General features: G+C 40.8%; 1 protein-coding gene across 2 annotated transcripts in view; it reads left to right on the plus strand.

Annotated features, from left to right (window-relative positions):
- Positions 1–22,681, plus strand: part of ADK (adenosine kinase) — a 280,290-nt gene that overhangs the window by 36,934 nt on the left and 220,675 nt on the right. For both annotated transcript variants that reach the window (XM_087702333.1, XM_014062802.2), the window contains exon 3: positions 14,371–14,424. In XM_087702333.1, the coding sequence (XP_087558459.1) occupies positions 14,371–14,424 (54 nt within the window). The remainder of the gene's footprint in view (positions 1–14,370; positions 14,425–22,681) is intronic.

Here is a 22,681-nt window from a genome sequence, read left to right on the forward strand (position 1 = left end):
CTGTTTTATTTCCCTCCTTTTCTACCCCTTTATTATCTTGCCCCCCTTCTTCTTTGTCTTCTTCTTTAAATACCTGCTTCTCTGAGTTCAGAATTCTATTTAGGCTTGATTTTAATGATTTATGCATATATATTTTTTTATAATTTCACATAGTTCTTCAAAATCCCAGCTGTCCATAATGTCCAATTCCAAAGTTACAGTTAGTTATACAGTTCTTATTTCAGAGTTCTGATCCACTTTAAATTTATCTACTTCAGCTGCTGTGGGGAAGAGCGACGGGAGCCGTCTTGGTCTTTTGTTTTTCCTTAATGTCCAATTCCAAAGTTGCAGTTAGTTATACAAGTCTTATTTCGAGGTTCTGGTCCACCTTAAATTTAGTTAATTCAACTACTGTGAAACCAGAAGAGAAGCTGGAGCTATCTTAATCTTTTGGGGGGGAAAAAGGAAGGAAAAAAAAACCTTCATATTTTCCAGTTTTTGACTCTGTTATTATTTCCTTTCCTTGCCACTCCTCATCTCTCATTGGTTATAGCTGCTCAAAATATATTATTTGGAATAAGCTTGCATACAGCCAAAATTCGAGTATGCTTCTTCTTTGCCTCCTGCTTTTCCAAGTTCTGATATACGACGTTTGGTTAATTAGAATTTCCCACAGAGGCAAGTTTAGGTTATCAGTTGTCAGTGAGGAGCTAGAGCTTTTTTCTTGATCTTTCTCCCTTGTTGTATTCCATCTCTCATTAATTGGGATTACTTAATATATGTTAGTTAAAAGACACTCAGACGAAATAAATCTTCACGCTCCTAGACTCCTTTAAAAACACAATCTTTTCAAGTCGGAAGCCAAATTTAGAGTTAGTATTTGAGTGGGTTTGTCACTTTTCCAGTATGCTGCTGGGAGAGTACAAGCATAGGTTAAACTCAGCCAATCTGCCCAGGACTGAATTGAAACTTTAGCCATGCCTCTGGTGTTGCCTTGACTTGCCAGATTTTCAATTCAGTCAAAGCCCAGTGGACACGTTTTAGTTTCTCTCCAGTCCTTTCAGATTGGCTTGGACACTTATAATTATTTTTTATTGTTAGTGTGAGTTTTTTCCTTCCTTTTTTTAGTTCCCTAGAGAGCAGGAGAGGTGAGAAGTTCCCTTGGATACCTTTTTCTCCTCCTTTCTGACTTTCCCCGGCTTCCACGGTGTCCTGGGCTCACTCGGGTGCTGTGGAGGTCGCAGGCAGCTGCCGGTTGCTGCATGGGGTCGGAGTGCCGATGCCCACGCAATCGAGCTAGTTCTTATCATCTGCGTGGTTGTTTTTTCCCGGCAGGGGTTTCTGTGGCCACTATCCGTGGTCGCTCAGGGAGCCGGCTGTTGGCGTGGAGCCTCGGCAGGCTTTTTTTCTACTCCCGGCAGCCATTTTGGATTGCCTTTTTGGCATGGCCACCATTTTGTTTTTGCGTTTTTTCTTGGGATTGCTCCCTGCAGCTCAAGATCTTCATTGGTCTCAGTGGTCAGGCTCATTTTTGCTACATCTACGCTGGTGCTGGGAGTGATTGGATCGCACTTGAACTGCTGCTTTTCCTGTGGTTTCGGCAGGAGGGGCTACAACAGGGTTTGTTACAGTGTGATTGGTCCAGAGACTGAGGGATTTTTCTTAAGTATCCTCCTTTCCCTCTCGGCTCCCAGTTTCCCTCAGTCTTTGGTCCAAGCACTAGCTGTGTCTCCAGTGAGGTACAATTAAAGTATTGATTTGATTAATTGGATATCCTAAATTTGATTAAAACAGACTGTGGCCAAAGAGACTGTTACAGTCTCACGGAGAAAGGGGGTGGGCTTGCCTCCTACCCTGTGACCAGTCAGTAAACTGCCGGCTCCTTCAGAACTCAGCAATGGCAGTTTTCTCAAGTTACAGTCTCTGCAGCTCAAGCGCGGCCTCTAGTGACTTAAGATTTACTGCTCGGCCGATCTGCTTTCAGCACCGGAGCTTTGCTTTACTATTGGAGGCCACACCTGTTTAAATTAGCCAAACGGCGTGACCCAAGGAGGCTGGAGGACTGCAAATCCAGGCACAGGAGTCTCAAGGACTTGGCTCGTTGCGAGGCTAATCCCTCAGAGCCAATTTTCAGAACCCTAAGATCGCCCGTTTCATCACCCATGAGGCGCGGCAGCATTTTTGGTGCAACCTCATGGGTGGTGGCCTCTTGCCGCAATACCAGCAATGGCCTGCTTCGGGACTGCGGATCATGTCTGCAGCGTGGCCAGGGATCGCGGCCAGCAGACAATCGCAGTCCATCCGATAGACACGTGAGTGAGGCATGGCCTCCACAGTTCCAGAACCACAGGCCCAAGGAGATCTAGTGAAGGAGGGCCAGGGCAGATTTAGACCCAGGGCAGCGGCCTCCAGACCTACAGCCGATCAGCGGTCTTCCAGAGCAGCCGCTAGAGATGAATCCAGAAGACAAAAAGCCCTGGAAAAACAGGTGGCTAGGGCAGAAAGGCTAGCGCAGGCAACTAGGCCTGAATCCCCCAGCAAATCTAGATCTCCAATTGGGCCCTGTTCTCAAACTTCTGGATCGCCCCCTAGGGGCTTCAGTCCTTCCTCTCCCTCTATTTCCCCTGCAAGGCCCCACAGGAGGGTGGCTTCTCCTTCTCCCCCCATCTCACCTAGAACCCATAGGGAAAGGGTGGAGGACCCGGGAGAAGGGGGATCCTGAGACTACCTACCAGCAGCCCAACTGGTCCCAAGAGGGCCTCCATCACAGGGTCCTTCCAAGGAGGATTTAGACCTGTTGCCTGATAGCATCGGGAGACTCATCTCTGCAGCTATATCTAGGGGTATTTCCTCAGGCCTAGCCCAGAGGGACAGTTCTTCCCAAGGGATGCCCAGACCACTGGCAGTTTCCAGGCGGAGGTCCCCCTCTTCTTCCAGAGGACACGATAATCCTAAGCCTCCTTCTCCTTCAGTGGTCAGTGAGGGTTCCATCTTGGGGGAGATCACACACCCAGACTTGGGGTTTTCAGAGGATGAGGATTCCGCTCCCCCAGAGGCCCCAGCATTCCCGTGGCTTTTTCCTCCCCCCCGCTTTCAAGCCTATGTTACACAAGGCCAAGAAGACTACTCAGATTGGCACGGGAGCTCCGCCAGTCTCCCAGCAGAGGGATCCCAACTTGGCCATGTTTATAAAACCCAACACGGATAAAGAGGAGGTCCCAGTCCCTCCCCTTTTCCTGGAAGTGGTACAGAATCAGTGGGCGAGGCCTTTTTCCTTGCCCAATCCCGGAAGCAATGATAAGTGTTTTTACTTTCTGGCATTGACAGTTGATTAATGTTTGATTATAAAATTTCATGCAACCTTAATTGGTCTGTTTCAGTTCAGGATGTATTTCATCTTGAAGTTCACCTCTGATATAATGCAATTACTATATTGCATTTTTAGGGCTGTTTTGTATCTTTGCTCTGTAAACAGCTTCACTTCAGCAGGGAGATACGCAGCTTTCTGTTAGCTGCTCTGCTTACCTAATAGAACATAAATGAATGGCAGGGCATAAGTGAAAATAGGAAACTGAGAATTGGACTAGGGAGGCCACAAAGAAGAGGTGCTCAACTTGTTTTCCACAACACTAGAAGGCAAGACAAAAACAATGGATGGAAAGTAATAAAGGAGAGAAGCAACCTGGAATTAAGGAGAAATTTCCCAATAGCAAGAGCAAATGGCCAATGGAACAAATTGCTTTCAGAAATTATGGGTGCTTCATCATTGGAGGTGTTTAAGAAGAGACTGCACAGTTACTTGTCTGAAATGCTATAGGGCCGTGATAGTGAACCTATGGCATGCAAGGTGGCACACAGAGTTCTCTCTGCAGGCACACGAGCCGTTGACCCAGCTCAGCTCCACCTCCTGCCAGTCAACTGATTTTCGAGTCTCTGCCGCACATGCACAGGGGGTGGGGCGCATGCAGGAGACGTGCACGCATACTTGGAGGGATGGGGGTCATGTGCATGTGGAGGAGCAGTACCCCCCACAGCCCAGTTTTGGTCCCAGGAGGCTGCAGGGAGGCCTGCTAGGCCCAAAATGGGGTGCAGGGGGTGCGGCATGCCCCCCCTCCCCGCAGCCTGTTTTTTGGTTCTAGTAGGCTGCAGGGAGACCTACTAGGCCCAAAACGGGGTGCAGGGGAGTGTCTCGTGTGCATGCATAGGGGGCAGGCCATGGGGTGTGTCGCTCACACATTGAATTATTGGTGTGCAGGGGGGTGTCGCGTGCACTTTTGGCAGACGACAACAAAAATGTTCGCCATCACTGCTGTAGGGTCTCTTGCTGGAGCAGGGAATTGGATTAGAAGACCTCCAAGGTCCCTTCCAGCTCTATTCTGATTGATTGAGGCTTATTGAAGCTGTGGGGAGAAGAGGTTCAGTTATGATTTGTCACTCTTCTAAGGTAAAATGGACAAGCGGATATCAAAGCAACATTTTTATCTTCGGAGAGAAGCATTTATGTGTCCAAAGTGATTTAAAATGACGGAATAAAAGAATTCAAATCAACTTTGTGTAAACTCCTAAACTGAGCAGGGACAAAGAATATTTCAAAGACTCAACAAGTCTTTCCTGAGTCTATCATCCTAAATGCCTCTTAATTTGAAGAGGCATCAGTCTGAAGTGGTTGTTTGTTTAGCTGGCTCCCTTTAATGTGGAAAAGTCTCCTATAATTAGAGGTTCAGACATTAGAAAAAAGTCTCATATGGTGGTTTGAGAAGGTCTGACTGGAGTCGGAGTGATGAGCTACGGTGACTAATAACCCATTTCACTCCTTGATCTTGGGAAATTAAACCGAAGAACAAGTTGAAACCATTTTGGAATGAGTCGTAACAAAAATGTTCACATTATAGAAATTAAGTTCTACCCGAGCAGCCAGGAAATTTTAGTTGTTTTTCCTTACTTAGTATTGTTGCAGAAAATACAACTTTTACCATAATTTGAATCAGGGAACTTCTGGGGGAAGAAATGCCAGACTGAATTCAGGTCCATGAAAAGCAGTGATGGTGATTAGGGTAGAATGAAGAGCTGTTGTAGCCCAGGCCTTTGACAGTTCCTCATGGAGCAAGGGCAGGACCTGAGATTGCCCACAATGGCTCGTTGTGTTTATGATTGTTGCAGCCTCTTGGGGTCATGTGATCACCATTTATGACCTTCCAGATGGCTTCTAACAAGCAAAGTCAACGGGGGAAGTCAGTTTGCTTAAGGACTGCATGATTCATTTAACAACTGCAGTGGTTTGTTTTAAAAACTGTGGCAAAAAAAGTTCATCAAACTGGATGAGACTTACTTAACAACCACTTTGCCTAGCAATGGAAATCTGGGCCCCAATTGTGGTCATAAGTCAAGGACCACCTGTGCTTTGCTTCTCGTGTTTTCTGGAACTCTTCCATTGTCGGAATGTCTCCTGTAGCCCTAGCAAAAAAACAAAAATCTGTAAGAAAGGTCTGTTCGTATGATTTACTCATCCAATGGATGTATATCCTGCTTTCCCTCCTGAGATTCCCTCCTCCCAATTTTATCCCTGTAGCGGTTCTGGGAAATAGGTTAAGGCTAAGAGATGCCCACTGACCATAAATGCTTCCGGATGCTTCTTGAGTGAGAGCTGTTTTGAATCTGAGCCTCAGTCTAGCAAAATGTGAACTAAAATTTATACGTTGAATGCAGCTCACACAACTCAGAAGAATCCAAAGCCCGCTATTACTATTTGCATCTACTTGGGATGATAATAGTAACAATAACACTCTGTCTTTCTGCTTATAGAATTACTCAAAGTGGCTGGTTACATAAATTCAAAAAATGAAAATAATAGTAACAGTAATGTGATGCTGATTATAGGCAGCTTAACACATAGAATTAGAATTATAATAAAATAGAATAGGAATAGGAATAGAATTCTTTATTGGCCAAGTGTGATTGGACACACAAGGAATTTGCCTTTGGTGCATATGCTCTTGGTGTACATAAAAAGAAAAGACACATTCATCAAGAATCATAAGGTACAATACTTAATGATAGTCAGAGCATAAATAAGCAATCAAATCATACTAGGAAACATTATAGATTGTAAGGATACAAGCAACAAAGTAATAGTCATACAATCATAAGTGGGAGGAGATGGGTGATAGGAACGATAAGAAGATTAATAGTAATGCAGACTTAATGAATAGTTGACAGTGTTGAGAGAATTATTTGTTTAGCAGAGTGATGACCTTCGGAAAAAACTCTCCTTGTGTCTAGTTATGTCTAGTGTGCAGTGCTCTGTAGCGTCGTTTTGAGGGCAGGCATTGAAACAGTTTTTGTCCAGGATGTAAAGGGTCTGTAAATATTTTCACGGTCCTCTTTTTAACTTGTGAACTTTGCAGGTCCTCAATGGAAGGCAGGTTAGTAGCAATTGTGTTTTCTGCAGTTCTAATTATCCGTTGAAGTCTGTGTCTGTCTTGTTGGGTTGCAGAACCAAACCAGACAGTTATAGAGATGCAGATGACAGACTCAATAATTCCTCTGTAGAACTGGATCAGCAGCTCCTTGGGCAGTTTGAGCTTCCTGAGTTGGCGCAGAAAGAACATTCGTCGTTGTTCTTTTTTGATGACATTTTTGATGTTAGGTGTCCATTTTAGGTCTTGAGATACTGTACAATAGAATTAGGAACTTGAAGGTCTCTACTGTTGATACTTAACTTTTTTTCTTTTGCCGTTTTCCTAAATATAGAGTGTGTTGAGGTGAGTATCTCCTGCCCCTTGGGAAAGCTTTTCGCAGATGGGAGACCTCCTTCATGTTAGATTGCTGAAACTTATGGCAGCCAAGGGCCCTTTCCTGTTCATCCACCTTACAGGACAGGTTTATGGTAGGAGAGAAAGAGTTTCTCAGGTGGTTGAGAAATACCAGAGCAAGCAAATTTCTGGGCGGTGTTTGGTCCAAAGTGCATGCCCTCCCAAGAACCATCTGGAACAGAGTAGATTGGTATCTTAAGGCTGATTGCTGAAGGCAATCAGAAATCTCCACTCTGTAGCAATTAATCAGCTTTGTCTTTCCTTGCTTTCTCAATCACTTTTAATCATTTAAACCTATTATTTTGGTGTTACGTTCAAAAGCTCTTTGTAGAGCTTTTGCACTGCACTGTATTAATTACAGCTTAAAATTTTGTCCAAATGCACGATTAGGGTGAGGCTGTCAGACAGAATAGATTATTTGGTTCAGGCGTTGATCTGTACAAATGATGAGTTGAGTTATTAAAAAAGTTATAAAAGTTATTTAAAAAAATCAAGATGGATGCATGCAGATGTCTTCTGCTACTGAACCCAGTCAATTCACAGTCAATTGAACACATTCAATTGAACATCTCTTGGATGAGTTAGGAAAAACTGCATCTAGACAGAAGTTGCCTTTATAAATTATGCTGCCTAATGCAACTTTTAATTCCTCACTGTTGTCCTAATCCAATAACACTCTTTAAGTAGTTCCTGCAAAGCAGCACTAGCATCAAATTACATCTGTATATTTGTTGGATCCAAATCTGAACTAATGCTTGTTCGATCAATAGCACCGCTCCTTAAAAGCAAGTACTTGGAGCTACAAGAACAAAGAAATCTTACGATTGACATCCTATAAAAAAATGAGCTACATCCCTTGATTTTTGTGATACCGTATTTTTCTTACTTTGAGTTTTATTGCACAAGGACAATAGTTACTGTATTTTTTTGAATATAAGACACACTTTTTTACCCCTAAAAGAGCTTGAAAATTTGGGTGCGTATTATAAACTGAATATAGCCCACCTGCCAGCCCCCATCCTTTGCCCTCTGCCGCCCAGCGATTTGCCTTCTTGCAGCAAACAGCCTGTTTCAGTTTCAGCACAGCCTGATTAGCACGAATATCTGATTGTCATTGGACTGGCCTCCCGACCATCAGCTGCTTCAGACTGCACGGATTGCCTATTGCTGCTTCCACGTGCCCCGTGTTTGGCCTCTGCACGTCCCATTTTCTGTCCATTCCAACCCCTGTCATCTGGAACGGGTGCGCGGAGGCTGAAAACAGGATAGAGAGGCCAAAAATGGGGCACATTTTCAGAGGCAGCAGTAGGCAGGGATCCCTGCAGCCTAAAACAGCTGGTTGTAGGGAGGCCCAACAATCAGCTGCTTGTGCTAATCAGGCTGTGCTGAAACTGAAACTGGCTGTTTGCTGCAAGGAGGCAAACTGGTGAGAGGCAGAGTAAGATTTTTTTTTTCTTGTTTTCCTCACCAAAAGCTAAGTGCATCTTACACTACGGAGCATTTTATACTCCAAAAAATATGGTATATGCATCAATTGTCCTGTTTATCAGAAAGGGGGAAAATGGGATGCTGTTAGTCTGAATGCTTGTATCGCTTATACAGGTAGTCCTCAACTTACGACCACAATTGAGCCTATAATTTAGGTTGCAAGGTGAGAAATTTGTTAAGTGAGTTTTCTCTTGTTTTCTGACTTTTCTCACCACATTTGTTAAGTGAATCAATCTTAGTCACACGGTTGTGAATTGAATCTGGTTTCCTCATTGACACTTGTCGGAAGGTCGCAACCGTCATAAATTGGAGTCAGTTGTCAAGCATCCAGATGTAAATCACATGACCATGGGGGATGCTGCAGCGATCATAACTGTGAAAAATGGTCACAAGTCACTGTTGTAACATTAAACGGTCACTAAATGGACTGTTATAAGCCAAGGTTTAAATGTTTACTCTGTGATGGCTAAGTTTTTTGCCGTCGCATGCTGAAAGCACACATGCGTGACAGTGCACCCGCATACCCACACTCATAATGCAATGCATGCATGACCGCCTTGTATACGCCGCTCTCCGTACATGCACGTGTGACCCCACCCTATGTGCGCCCTGCTCATGCGCCTTGCCCCCCCTTGTCCATTTTTTGTTTCCGGGGTAGTGCACAAGGCCCTCCAAGCCCCAAATGGGGCGGAGGGCAGCTCTCTTTTCCAGAGAGTAAGTCATCTGTGTACCAACTTTGATTGAAATTGTTCGAGGCATTCCAAAGTTATACTGGAACACACACACACACACACACACACACACACACACACACACACACTCTTATATATAGAAATGGGTCCAACAAACCCTACTCTGCATTCGTCCTTTTTTCAAAATGCTAACATTGGTCAAAGATGATTGATTTCCAGTGTTTGGTAATTAAACTGACGAGCTGAAAATTTCCTATCCCTGGATGAAGAAAAAGAAATGTTAGGATTGCCACAGTATGAAGTAATTAAGAATGCAGGAGGCTGCCTGAGTTAACAAAAGTAGTTGAAATAAATCGTTATATTTGAAATGTTTATTGAGACCCTAACAATAAGACTGGGAACCATCAGTTTGACAGAGGCAGGTAATGGGGGTTGAATTAGATCACTGTAGGAGCACTGAATATTATCATCTTGTAAGATATATATAGATCAAGAGGATTAGCCAAGCAAGCTGAATTATATTTTGTTTTGTTTTTAAAAAGCACTTATATCCAGTTTCCTTATTTGAGTTTGTCTTTCCTGTGTGTATAGAAGTGAGGTTGAGCACACTCACTTTCTATTCTGGAGGTTGAAATTTTGTCGTAGTTATTATTAGTTCAGCATTCCTTCATTTGTTGGAAGTACTTCATTTACAACATAGCCAATTTAATGCAGAATAATAAAATAACAGCTGGAGGGGATTTTGGAGGTCTTCAACTGCCTGGTCAAACAGAAGACCTTATTCCAGGGGTCCTCAAACTTTTTGAACGGGGGGCCGATTCACTGTCCCTCACACTGTTGAGGGTGGGGGGCTGACCGGCTGGGTGGGTGTGGCTTGGTGGTCATGTGATTGGTTGGGTGTGGCCAATTTAGCAGTCCATTTTGCCTTTGTCCTTGCTGTACTTGCTCAACCCAAGGAATCTATTTACCTAAGACCCCCTCTTCCCCTCAAAAAGGGAAAAAGAGCGCAACCTTTCTTGCCACTTGCCTAACTTCATTACAACAGCAGCTTCAGGCTCCTTAAAATAGACATTGGAAGCAGGCGGAAGAAAGTGAGAATCATCAGACACACACAAACACACAACTTCCAATGGTGAATTAAGGAGGGAGAATGGTCCTTCAGACTGTTGGGCGCCCGACTTTAGTTTGAAAAAAACATGAACAAATGTCTATGAACACTCCACATATTTTCATTTGTAGTGCAAAAATACATGAAATAATACAATATTTAAAATGAAGAACAATTTTAACCAACATAAATATACTACTAATTTAATGGGAAGTGTGGTCCTACTTATTTGGGATTATAAGGCTAAAGGTCTTTTAAGCCTGAAGGAGAATTCACAAATTGATTTGCTTTTTGCCACACTTGTACATGTGTATATAGACACATGAATATCCACCAAAATCGTTCAGCAACTGATTTGGTGGATGTATTTTATATATGAAGAATCAAAGCAGTGAGCGAATTCTCCTTCAGGCATTATACTGCGGTTGCACTTGAATTAGTGTTAGCCAACTTCAGCTGATTTTGAAAAAGCTAGATGTGGAGACATGTCTCCCCCCCCCCCCCAACACTTTTAAAGTGCTAACTTTAAAAGCAGTTCCTTGCCTACTCACCCACTGGCCCTGGATCACATGGCTGTGAAAATCATCTGAGAGGCAGTTTTTAAAGCGTTTTTAAAGACAAGTGGCTATCCAGTCTCTTCTTAAAAATCTCCAGTGATGAAGCCTTCACAACTTCTGAAGGCTAGCTGTTCCACTGATTAATTGTTTTTACTGTCAGAAAATTTCTAGTTAATTCTAGCTTGGTTCTCTCCTTGGTTAGTTTCTAACTATCGCTGCCTTTCTTGCCTTCTGGTGCTTTGGAAAATAGGTTGACCCTCCTCTTCTTTCAGCCAGACCTTCCAATATTGGAAGACTGCTATCATGTCTCCTCTAGTCCTTCTTTCCATTAAACTAGACATACCCAATTCCTGCGACCGTTCTCTGCATGTTTTAGACTCCAGTCCCCTAATGATCTTTGTTGCTCTTCTCTGCATACTTTATGGAATCTCAACACCTTTTTTACATTGTGGCAACCAAAACTGGATGCAATATTCCAAGTGTGGTCTGTCTCATCAAGGCATTATAAAGTGGTATTACCACATCACATGATCTTGATTCTAGCTCTCTGTTAGTGCAAACTTGGCAATTACTGCACAAGGCTGCCCCACATTTAAGTGATTGTCTGCCAGGACCCCAAGATCCCTCACACAATTACTATGCATTGAGCGAGTAACCGCAAGAGAGATCTAGCAAAACAGGTTGTAATAAATGGCTCATTATCTTAAAAAGACTTCCTTACAGTTTTATACCAGAAACAAAGGAAATGAACATTTATTTCATCTATGAATGTTAGAGATAACTGCATAAGAGATTTTACAATAATTTCAATTATTCTATTGTGTTCTGCTCAGAAGACAGGGTATCTGTAATAATAATTTCATTTCTGAGTTTAGATTGCCACTATTGATTCAGCTGATATTTCATAGATTGATGGTTCCTATTTCAGAATGGAGATACTGGTTTTTTACATCCCACAAATTAAGGGTTTACTTCAGAATTTGGTAGGAAATCCATGTATCATATTGTTAAACAGCCCAGAATTATTGCTGCCGTATTCAGATTCAAAAGTTGTCAGAATATGATATGAAGCCAAGAACAAGATGACATCATATATTTAATAAGGATTGGTAGTTGCGTTGCTATTCGGGATAAACATGATTTTACTGAAAGCAGGAAAAATGTTTCTAATAAATTGATTATTTTGAAATGCCAGATTGGATAATTGCATAGAAAGAGAGCTTATAGGGGTACTTGATGTTTTTAACATGGAAAGGGTTTTAATTGGGTGAAAGGAATATTTTTTTTTGTATTGCTCAATTGAATTTACCATATTTTTACCACTATAAAATGCAGTAGACTACAAGACACACCTACATTTAGAGGAGAAAAAGAAAAAAAAATTGGCCTCCACGCGTCCCATTTTCTCCCTCCCCGACACCCAGAAACACTTTGCAGGCCTGTTTTGGGGTTCCTGAATCCTTTGTGCATCCAGTTTTTGGAGAAAATGTGCCTTTTTTTTTGGCAAAAATGGGACATGCGGAGTAATGCAGGGTGCTTTTGGGGTCCAGGGAGGGCAAAAGCGTGATGCGTGGAGGGTTCGAGAGGCCAAAAATGGGTCGACCATCTATAAGACACACCAACATTTTCAGCCACTTTTAGGGGGGGGGGGGGAAGTGCGTTGGATACTCTGAAAAATACAGTAAATGCTCAGTTTAAGATTTGCTTATCATTAAGCTATAAAAGAAAGTGTTTGTTTAATGCTACAGAAAAATGCACATTAGGGTTATCTTTTTCTCTATAACTTTTCTCTATCGGGTGGAGCTTTTATCTATATTAGAAATAATTTTAAAAACTGGATTTCAATTGAATTAGGATCTTGTATGCAGAAAATATTACATGGCTAACTTGGCAGTGTCTCAAAGCTATGTATAACTTACTAATATTTTATACCATTTTTGTTAATGCTCTGGGAAAACAATTAACTTGCACAAATCAGAAGAATCGGCTATAACATTAATAAGAAAATTAAGGAAGAGTTCTCCTTAGTAATATTTAGTAGCATTAGATTATCACTGATTATCTACTTGAAGAATCAAATGAAACCTAATCCAGCTTCTAAGAATATCAAAGAATATACTTAGAAAAAAAACTGAAATTGGCAAATTCTACAAATGTATAGTATTAATTTAAAAACCAGCATTCATCTTAATAATTTGGAGAAGGTGGTAGAAAATTTTGTGAATATTTTTCTCTACATTATGTATCCTGATCAGAAATTCTTCTTATTAGGTAATTATGCATTATAACATCTTCTCAGGGAAAGGTTATTTAAATTCAAAATATTTTCTCAAGGATTTTCAATCTATCCACATTAATATAAATTTCCATTTGTGGAACCTATAGTGCAAATATAACAAAATAAGTTTTGAGAAGTTTATCTCTAACATAACTGTATGTTCTACAGTTGTATTTTTGTTCTGTGCTGATGAAAAATATGGGACACTTATCAGGTGCAAAGTATCAGGACTGTCGCTAAAGTTACAGCATAGAACAGTAATGGCTAACCTTTTTGTCTTTGTGTGCCGAAATCGACAGTGTGTGCATGCCCACAATGCAATGCACCCTGCGCATGTGCGCAGCCCCCATGGCCCGTTTTCAGCCTAGCAGGCCTTCCTGAAGTCTTCTGAAACCAAAAAATGGGGAGCGGAGGAAGCACCGTGTTCCCCTTGGCTCCCCGCGCATGCACATGCTAACCTCTACCCATGTACATGCATATGTATCTCCTGCATGCACAGCAGAGACCCCAAAATCAGTTGGGAGGCACGTGTGTGTGCACATGCGTGGTGGTGCTGGGTTGGGTGACGTCTCGCATGCCCACAGAGAGGGCTCCGTGTGGCACATGTGCCATAGGTTCACCATCACAGGCATAGAAGATATATTCAAACCCATATACAAGAATTTGGTCAACTAAAGTTCAACTAAATTGGCACCAGATAAGGGTCAATGGAATTTAGGATGGACTGGACTTGTGGGAACGCAACAATTCTAAGCTGATGACCCACTTAACTCGGCCACCCAGCTCTGCCTCCTTTTCTCCAACAGATATAGAAACTTGAACCTTGGTTTTTACTTTCATTGCCTTTTTTTTAATAGCCTTGCAGACAAAACATGAAAACACTATAGATTTCACCAAATACTATAGGTTTCACCATAGGTTTCACCAAATACTATATTAGATAGGAACAATCATTGCTATTCTGGGGAAGAAGCAGTTGCTGTCTGCAATAGAAGAAGAAAAAATATGTAAATGGAGAAAGATACTAAGCTTTTTTTTTTCAAAAATGAAATTAAGAATCTAAGTGATATGAATCAAGAATGGGAAACTGGATCTCTTAAGAATATTTCTCACTGAGTGCCGTGTGGCTTATTCCAAGCGAAGCTGGTGCAGAATTTTGTCAGAAATATACCAATGTACAGAAGAGAAATTGACACATACTGTATTTTCCTTTCCTTGCAAAATGGAAACAAAGAATTACGATGGTTCTTCGTCAGTTTATTTTGCTTTTGATCATTTTTTTGTTTACTATTTTAACATAACTTGTTTGGGATCATAGACATATTTCAAATATCTGCTAATGTATCAGATAAGAGAAATAATGTTGACTAACCTTCGGGCTTTTATAACAAAATGGAAAACTACGTCTGTGTTAATTTGTTTTCAACTGACTGAGGTTTTTTTCCTATATTTTCAGATACGGGTTGAAACCAAATGACCAGATCCTGGCAGAGGAGAAACACAAAGAGCTGTAAGAAATTCAATGTTACTTCTTAAGTTTGATTTTCTATTAATTTAATAGAAAGTATTATCTTTTCACCATTTATTTATAGCAGCTTTATTTTTCGTTAAAAATAAAACAAAATAATACAAATGTCTTCTTCCTTCCTTCTTTCTTTCCTTCCTTCCTTCCTTCCTTCCTCCCTCCCTCCCACCCTCCTTCTCTCCATCCATCCATCCCATCCCATCCATCCTTTCATCCAAGGGCTGGAAGGTATATTGGAGAACTTCTAGAAATTCATTAAATGAATCTTGCCCCATTTTATGACCTTTCTTGCCATAGTTATTAAATGAATCATTGCAGTTGTTAAGTTGGTAACATGGTTGTTAAGTGAGTCTGGCTTTCCCATTGACTTTGCTTGTCAGAAGGTCACCAAAGGGGATCATATAACTCCAGGGCATTGTGACCGTCAAAAATATGAGTCAGTTGCCAAGCAGTTGGATTTTGATCATTTGACGCAGGGGATGCTGCAACGATTGTAAGTGTGAAAAACAGACATGTCACTTTTTTCAGCGCCGTTGTATCTTTGAACGGTCAGTAAATGAACTGTTGCAAGTCAAGGATTACAACAGTTCATTTAGTTTTGTTCTGTTGGGAGAAATATGCACCTGGTTTCAGTTCCAAGTGGGGAAAAAGACACTGAAACCATGGAGTCTGCTTGGAAAGATGGTTTTAACGGTGGACAGGATCACGTGCCTTGAAGATGTTGGGTGAAGGAAAAAAAGGGAAGAGATGCTGAGAGTCCCTGAGTTTTATTCCTTCTCTGGGCTTTTGAATTTGAGCTTGTATTCTGATTGGTTGCCAGACTCCCATGGGGCCAGGCAGGGACAACTCTGTAGGCTGTCCTGAGTCCAAGGCTTGGTTGAGCCTTGCTGGGTGATGTAATCTTCCCAATGTCATGTGGTGAGATGGGTAGAGGGCTAATCTTACCTTTGTTGAATCTTGTGTGAAAGCATTTACCTATGGATAGACCTAGCTATTTCTTTATCTCTTAAGTGCGAACATCTGCTATGGGTTATTGAGGATGGTGGGAGCTATTAAGGTGAGTCTGTTTCCTGCCTAAAAACATGTTTCTCCATTTCTCATTCAGGGAAATATAATATTCTGCCTTTTTTATATTACCTAGAATATTTCATTCTTCTAGGACAGGGATAGCAAACCGTTGGGAGGAATGGAAAGAAAAAAAGAAGAAAAGGGAAGGAGGAATGGAAAGAAAGAAAGAAAGAAAGAAAAAGAGAGAGAGAGAGAGAAAGGGGAAGAAAGGAGGAATGGAAAGAAAGAAAGAAGAAAAGGGAGGGAGGAATGGAAAGAAAGAAAGAAGAAAAGGGAGGGAGGAATGGAAAGAAAGAAGAAAAGGGAGGGAAAAATAGAAAGAAAGAAAAGGAATGGAGGAATGGAAAGAAAGAAAGAAAGAAAGAAGAAAATGGAGGGAGGAATGGAAAGAAAGAAAGAAGAAAAGGGAGGGAAAATAGAAAGAAAGAAGAAAAGGAATGGAAAGAAAGAAAGAAAGAAAGAAGAAAAGGGAGGGAGCAATGGAAAGGAAGAGAGGGAGGAATAGAAAGAAAGAAAGAAGAAAAGGGAGGGAGGATTGGAAAGAAAGAAAGAAGAAAAGAGAGTTATGGAAAGAAAGAAAGAAAGAAAGAAAGAAAGAAAGAAAGAAAGAAAGAAAGAAAGAAAGAAAGAAAGAGAAAGAAAAGGGAGGGAAGGAGAATGGAAGGAAAGAAAGAAAGAAAGAAAGAAAGAAAGAAAGAAAGAAAGAAAGAAAGAAGGAAGAAAAGGGAAGGAGGATTGGAAAGAAAGAAAGAAAGAAGAAAGGGTGGAATGGAAAGAAAGAAGAAAGAAAGAAAAGGGAGGAAGGAATGGAAGGAAAGAAAGAAAAAAGAAAAAAAAGGGTGGTGGGGGAACGGAATGTAAAAAAAGTAAAATTAACAAAGTGAAACTCATATAAACCACGAACTGCTGCTGGAGGCAGGCAGGGAGGTCATTTTATCCTGGAAAATCTCAGCCTGGCTGATCCTCTTCCAAACCAAGATTGGCAGATTAATCACTATGCTTTAATTATGTTCAATTTGTAATAATGAAAATACATCCTGCATATCAAATATTTACATTATGATTCATAACATTAGCAAAATTACAGTTATGAAGTAGCAACGAAAATAATTTTATGGTTGGGGGTCACCACAACATGAGGAACTATATTAAAGGGTCGTGGCATTGGGAAGGTTGAGAACCACTGCTCTATAGTTTCAAAATCCAAACTACCATATTTTTCAGAGTATAAGACGCACCTTTTTCCCTCAAAAGAGTCTGAAAGTCTGAGTGAATACAGAATTTTTTGCCTGCCAAAACCCCGGCCCCTTCGCAAAAATGGCCATGCAGAGTCTTATGCTGACTTTTGGAGAGCAGAGGGCTTTCCTGGGGGCTGGGGAAGGCAGAAATGAGCAAAAAACAGGCCATTTTTTGCTCAATTTTGCCCCCCTCCCAACCTCAAGGAGCACTCTATAAGCCTCCATAAAGCTATCCATGCCCTTTTTTTGATGAAAAACGGGCCATTTTTGGGAGGTTTGCAGAGTGCAAAAACTTTTTTTAAAATTTGCCTCTGGTGCATTTTATACTCTGAAAAATACGGTATATTGTTGCCGTAGTTGTATTTGATTGCATACATGTAAATTGTGGTACTTGATGGGTGACTTTTGGAATAAATGTTTGCACTTGTCTTGAGAGTTTATTTCCAAAAACACTTCAAGAAGAAGCCCTGGGATACAGTGACTTCACGTTCTCAGCAGTTAGATGTTTATAGAAGTGAAATAATTGCTTTTTATCAGCTCTGAAATCTTGGTTTTGATTACTTTATTGTAGAAACATTTCCTTGCTCTGTGTATTATGCAGTGCCGCTTAGTTTATGCAAGGGTATATTACCCATGGCAAATGAATGTAAGATGATAATCTCACGGTCAAAATGACATGTATAAATGGTAGAATCAAAGTGATTTTACAGTCTGCCTTCTTTGAACTTTTAAATGTTTCCTGTGTTTTGAATGCTTTCTCTCTTGAATTAAAGTGTCTTCTAAGATCTTTTTATTTCTTTCACTTCCTAGCCTAATCTGCAGAGCTGGGATCTCAGGGTAGTCTCCTATCCCAGCATTCATTAGACTCCTCCCTCTTTAGCTTTTTCAACAATCAACTTCTCTCTCATAGCATCCCCAATATAATGCAAATGATCTCCAAACTGGGATTGGTCATAATGCCCAGAGGTGTTGAAAGTTGGTCAGCATGCAGGTTTTAATAATAATGACATAAAACATCGTTCATTATTATATATTATAAACACATGATCACCAAAATGATTCAAAATGATTGAAAAAGTGGTTGAAAATGAGCAGGTTAAATTATTGTGGGATTTCTGAATGCAAGCTAATGAAGACTTGGCCCCAAAGGAAAAATGTGAATAATTTATCTGGCAATACCAGGGAATTTGGCCAACCTCGCAGTTTGAAAGGACGTAAAAATGCAAGTAGAAAAATAGGAACCACCTTTGGTGGGAAGGTAACAGCGTTCCATGCGCCTTCAGCATTATTTAGTCAGGCCAGCCACCTGACCACGGAGATATCTTCAGACGGCGCTGACTCTTCGGCTTTGAAACAGAGATGAGCACAGCCCCCTAGAGTCAGGAATGACTAGCACATATGAGCGAGGGAAACCTTTACCTTTACTATATCAGTGAATAGCAGAATAGGATTGGAGAAATTCAAAAGAGTATCAAGATCTAAACATTGAAGTTGAAAGCTTATGGGATAAACTGGCCATGGTGGTCCCAGTGATTATCTGGGTACCCTATTCAGGGTACCATTCCAAACAAACTGGACATTGACAAAATTTCCATCTGTCAATTACGAAAGGTCACACTGCTTGGATCCACACGTATAGAAGGCCAATACATTGTGACTTCCTACCTTTTGGAGAAAAATTCAATGAGTATGAAAGCCAACACCAGCTAAAGAACTGGCAGCAAGGATTTCTCATTGTTGTGTACATGATAATAGTAGTAGAATTTGATAGAATCTCCCATCAGAAACTCTGCTGGCATCTTTAAACTTCTGAAAACTTGTACAATATGGCAATTTATATTGAACAGAGGTGGGTTGCTACTGGTTGGCACCAGTTTGGGCGAACCGATAGTGGTATTTTGGTCTTGGTCGCAGAACTGGCAGAGACCCAGGCTGGCCACATCCCCAAACTGGTTCCCCGGTTGCCCCTGCCATTGCTGGTATGTGTTTTAGTATTTTTTTCAGAACAATGTATAAAATTACAAACATTGTATTTTTGCAGAACAATGTGCATGTGCGCGAAGTGGCAGCAGCCCACCCCGATATTGAAAATAATATTGTCTTACAAGGGTACATCAAGGGTATCAAGCCTGCTAGAATGGCAGAAGGGTATTAATAAATTTGTATGGGCAGGGAAGAAGCTGAGAGTAAAACTAAAAATAATGCAAGATGTGCGTGAAAGAGGAGGCTTGAAATTACCCTATTTAAAACTATATTATGATGCAGTAGTTCTATCTATAATTAGTGACTGGATTAACTTAACAGATGATAGAATACTTAATATTGAAGGGTATGATTTGGTATATGGTTGGCATGCTTATCTGCTATATAACAAAAAGGTGGATAAGAATTTTAAAAGTCATATTTTAAGGAATGCTCTACTGCGGGTTTGGAAAAAATATCAATACAAATTAAACGATAAGATACCTATGTGGGCTATTCCCAGACATGCAATAGAAAACATGAACATAGTACAAAAACAAGATGTAACTACTTACAGACAGCTTCTTACTGCAGAAAGAGGTGTACTACAACTGAAACCCTTGGATGTACTAAAAAAGGAAAAGGTAATTCAAACATGGTTTCAGTACGGGCAGTTACAGGCTAGATGGAAAATAGATAAAAAATTGGCTTTATGCAAGTCTAGGATAATTTACTTAAACAAATTAGAGATCAAAGTCCAATGCATATAAAGAGATTATATAATGTATTAATAGAAATTGACTCGGAAACAGAACTAGTTAAAGATTGTATGATTAAATGGGCTCAAAATGTTGAAGAACCAATAATGTTGGATACATGGGAAAAGATTTGGGTGAGAAATGTAAAATTTACGCAGGCCCAAAACTTGAGAGAAAATTTTTATAAGATGTTTTATAGATGGCATTTAGATCCTAAAAAAATGGCTTCTATGTATCTGAACTTACAACCTAAACGCTGGAGATGTTATTGTATGGACGCTACATATTTTCATATATGGTGGACTTGCAAAAAGGTTAAAGCATTTTGGATAAAAATATGGTGGATTATGCAAAATGTTCTTAAGGATAAAGTTTACCCCTCAGATATTTTTGTTAGGCATAATTACTGATTGTACAGTTGTAGAGACTAATTTGATATTGCATTTAATAACTGCAGCTAGATTGTTGGTGGCGCAATACTGGAAGGAAGATTTGCCTACTATTCAAGAATGGACATTGAAAGTTACAAACCTAGCCGAGATGGCCAAAATATCTGCATATCTTAAGGACCATTCAAACGAGAGATATAAACTGGAGTGGAAAAGATGGATTGACTATACTCAAAACAAATATGGGACTAAACTCCAGATAGTTTATGATTAGAGATCAGGAATTATAAATTATCTAGAGTTAGTCCAGCAAGGAGGAGCTAGAGTTCAATGGAAATATGTTAACTATCTTTTTTGGTTTTTTAAACTGTTCCTTGGGGTATTTTTTGTTAAAGATTTATACTCTGTATTGGTTCTGGGAAGTCGGGGAGAGGGGAATGGTTGGGAGGGGCTTGCGGGAGGGTGGGGGGTGGGAACTAAACATTTGTAAAAGTTTGTGGTTTTTTTCCCAAAAATGTTCAATAAAAGAATCCTCCACTGAAAATAATATTGTCTTACAAAGGTACATCAAGGGTATCAAGCTTGATTTCATTGAAATCGATTTCATCAGGATTGTGTTTCACCTTGGGGGGGGGATGAGTGTAGCCAGGATTGGCCAGCTTGACATCACCTGCGTCGAGGGCTCTGCCAGTGAAAACAGACTCTCGAGCTCCATTTTTGGCTGTGATGGCCTCCTGCAACCCTCTGCTTGTGAAAATGGAGCTTGGTAGGGCTGCATGCAGTCCCCCCCCCAAGCCAGGGCAGCTCCGCGTGCCAGATCTAAGCGCACTGTGGGCCAGATCCTGGTCTATATTAACTGTTACATTTGGAATCAAAATAGAGAGTTCAGCCTCAAGAATTATTCCAGAAAATCCATCCTGCAGGGTAGGGACTGGGCAAATACATCCCTTTATGACCTGAGGAGTTTTTAACTCCCAGAATTCCTGAGCCAACCATGCTGGCACAGGAATTCTGGGAGTTGAAGTCCACAAGTCATAAAAGGGGCTGTAATTGCCCACCCCTGATCCAGGGTTATCTCTACTGCTCCCCAGAGTGATTCAGACAAGGGACATGCATGGAGTAGATAAATCATCATAATCATTAAAGAATTGCATGCTATTTTTGCATAGCTTCTGATGCATCAGAACTGCAAAATATTGATTAATCCGGATCTTGCTATCTTTCAGTGAGATGCATTTTATATTAAATCAAAACTCCCTGAAGATGTGTTTTCAGTGAAGGTCAGCCAAGCTTCATCCTCAAAAGAGTGCTGTGACCTCCTATTTAATAATGATTCTGTTTAATTGACTGGATGAATAATCATTCCAGCTCTCAGAGTTATATAGCCATTATAAAATCTCAGATGGAGTCTTGCTTTAGTACAATTTTCAAATCAACATGAACAAACTCTCCAGAAATATTTTTTTTTAAAAACTTAACTCTCTGCTTCTATTTTAAGATAATTTACATAAAGATATCAACATACTGCCTTTCTGCAGTAAATGTCCAAAGATTTAAAGTGTTTGCATTTTTCTGTAACACATCGTTGGACAGTCCATTCCATTTTTAATTCTACTGGGATTTTTTAAAACAAAAATAGGCTTCGTTTCAGCTTAATTCATAGCAATAGCACTTAGACTTATATACCACTTCACAGTGCTTTATAGCCCCCGCTAAGCAGTTTACAGAGTCAGCATATTGACCCCCAACAATCTAGGTTCTCATTTTAGCGACTCCAGAAGGATGGACAGCTGAGTCAACCTTGAGCTGGTGAGATTCAAACTGCCAAGTTGCAGTCAGCCATCAGTCAGCAGAGGTAGCCTGCACTACTGTACTCTAACCACTGCGCCACCGCAGCTCATAAGTAATTCATCATTACTTTTTCTTTGCAATTTTGGACAAAATATAGGTTTTTTTCCCTTTAAAACAGGAGTCTCTAAACTTGGCAATTTAAGACTTGTGGATTTCAGGATGGCTGGCTGGTGAATTCTGGGAGTTGAAGTCCCCAAATCTTAAAGTTGCCATGTTTGGAGACCCCTGCCTTAAAACATTCTAAATAAGAATGATTTTTTTTTTGTTTCCAGATTATCTTTTGCCAGTTGTACCCTGTTTCCCTGAAAATCAGACCTCCCTGGATAATATGCCCAATTGAGCTTTTGAGCGCATGCGCTAAAACAAGCCCTTTCTTGAAAATATTGCCACACAGCAGCAGCCATGAGATGACCACGCTCACCGCCTCTGCACCTCAAAAATATTAAGATCTCTCTGAAAATAAGACCAAACGCTTATTTCGGGAGTCAATGGAAAATAAGACCCTATCTTATTTTCAGAGAAACACAGTAGATTTTATTTTTGTTTGTCCTGGCTACTGTCTGCAGTCTGGGTTAGGGTGACTGTCTTGATCTGGGATGTTGTTAACGCCTCTGTTTGTGTACAGGGGAGGGTGGTTTTGGAATAGACTGAGGCTGAACAACCTTTCCTGACAGAGCTCCCAAGGTCCAACAGAACTAGATAGATATTTCTATTGGCATCAGCTCTCAGTTTCCAGTGTTCCATTTGGGGGGGGGGGATTATTGAGTGGTGGCAAACCATCATGTAACACCCTAGAGATAAAGCTGCTTATCTGAGGCCTTGTTCAGTCAAAGACCAGATATGTGTATGGGTCAGAGATGGCATTGCTCACTCTTATTGTAGGGAAGGAAGAGAGGTTGTCTTTTGTAACTCCTACGTTGGGGTAATAATCAGGAGTCTTGAAACTTCTTCCCTCTCTTTTTTAACATCTATGTCA

This window comes from Thamnophis sirtalis, unplaced genomic scaffold, assembly GCF_051295495.1.
Source record: "Thamnophis sirtalis isolate CommonGarterSnake01/CBP01778 unplaced genomic scaffold, rThaSir2_p1.2 scaffold_15, whole genome shotgun sequence".
Lineage (NCBI taxonomy): Eukaryota > Metazoa > Chordata > Lepidosauria > Squamata > Natricidae > Thamnophis > Thamnophis sirtalis.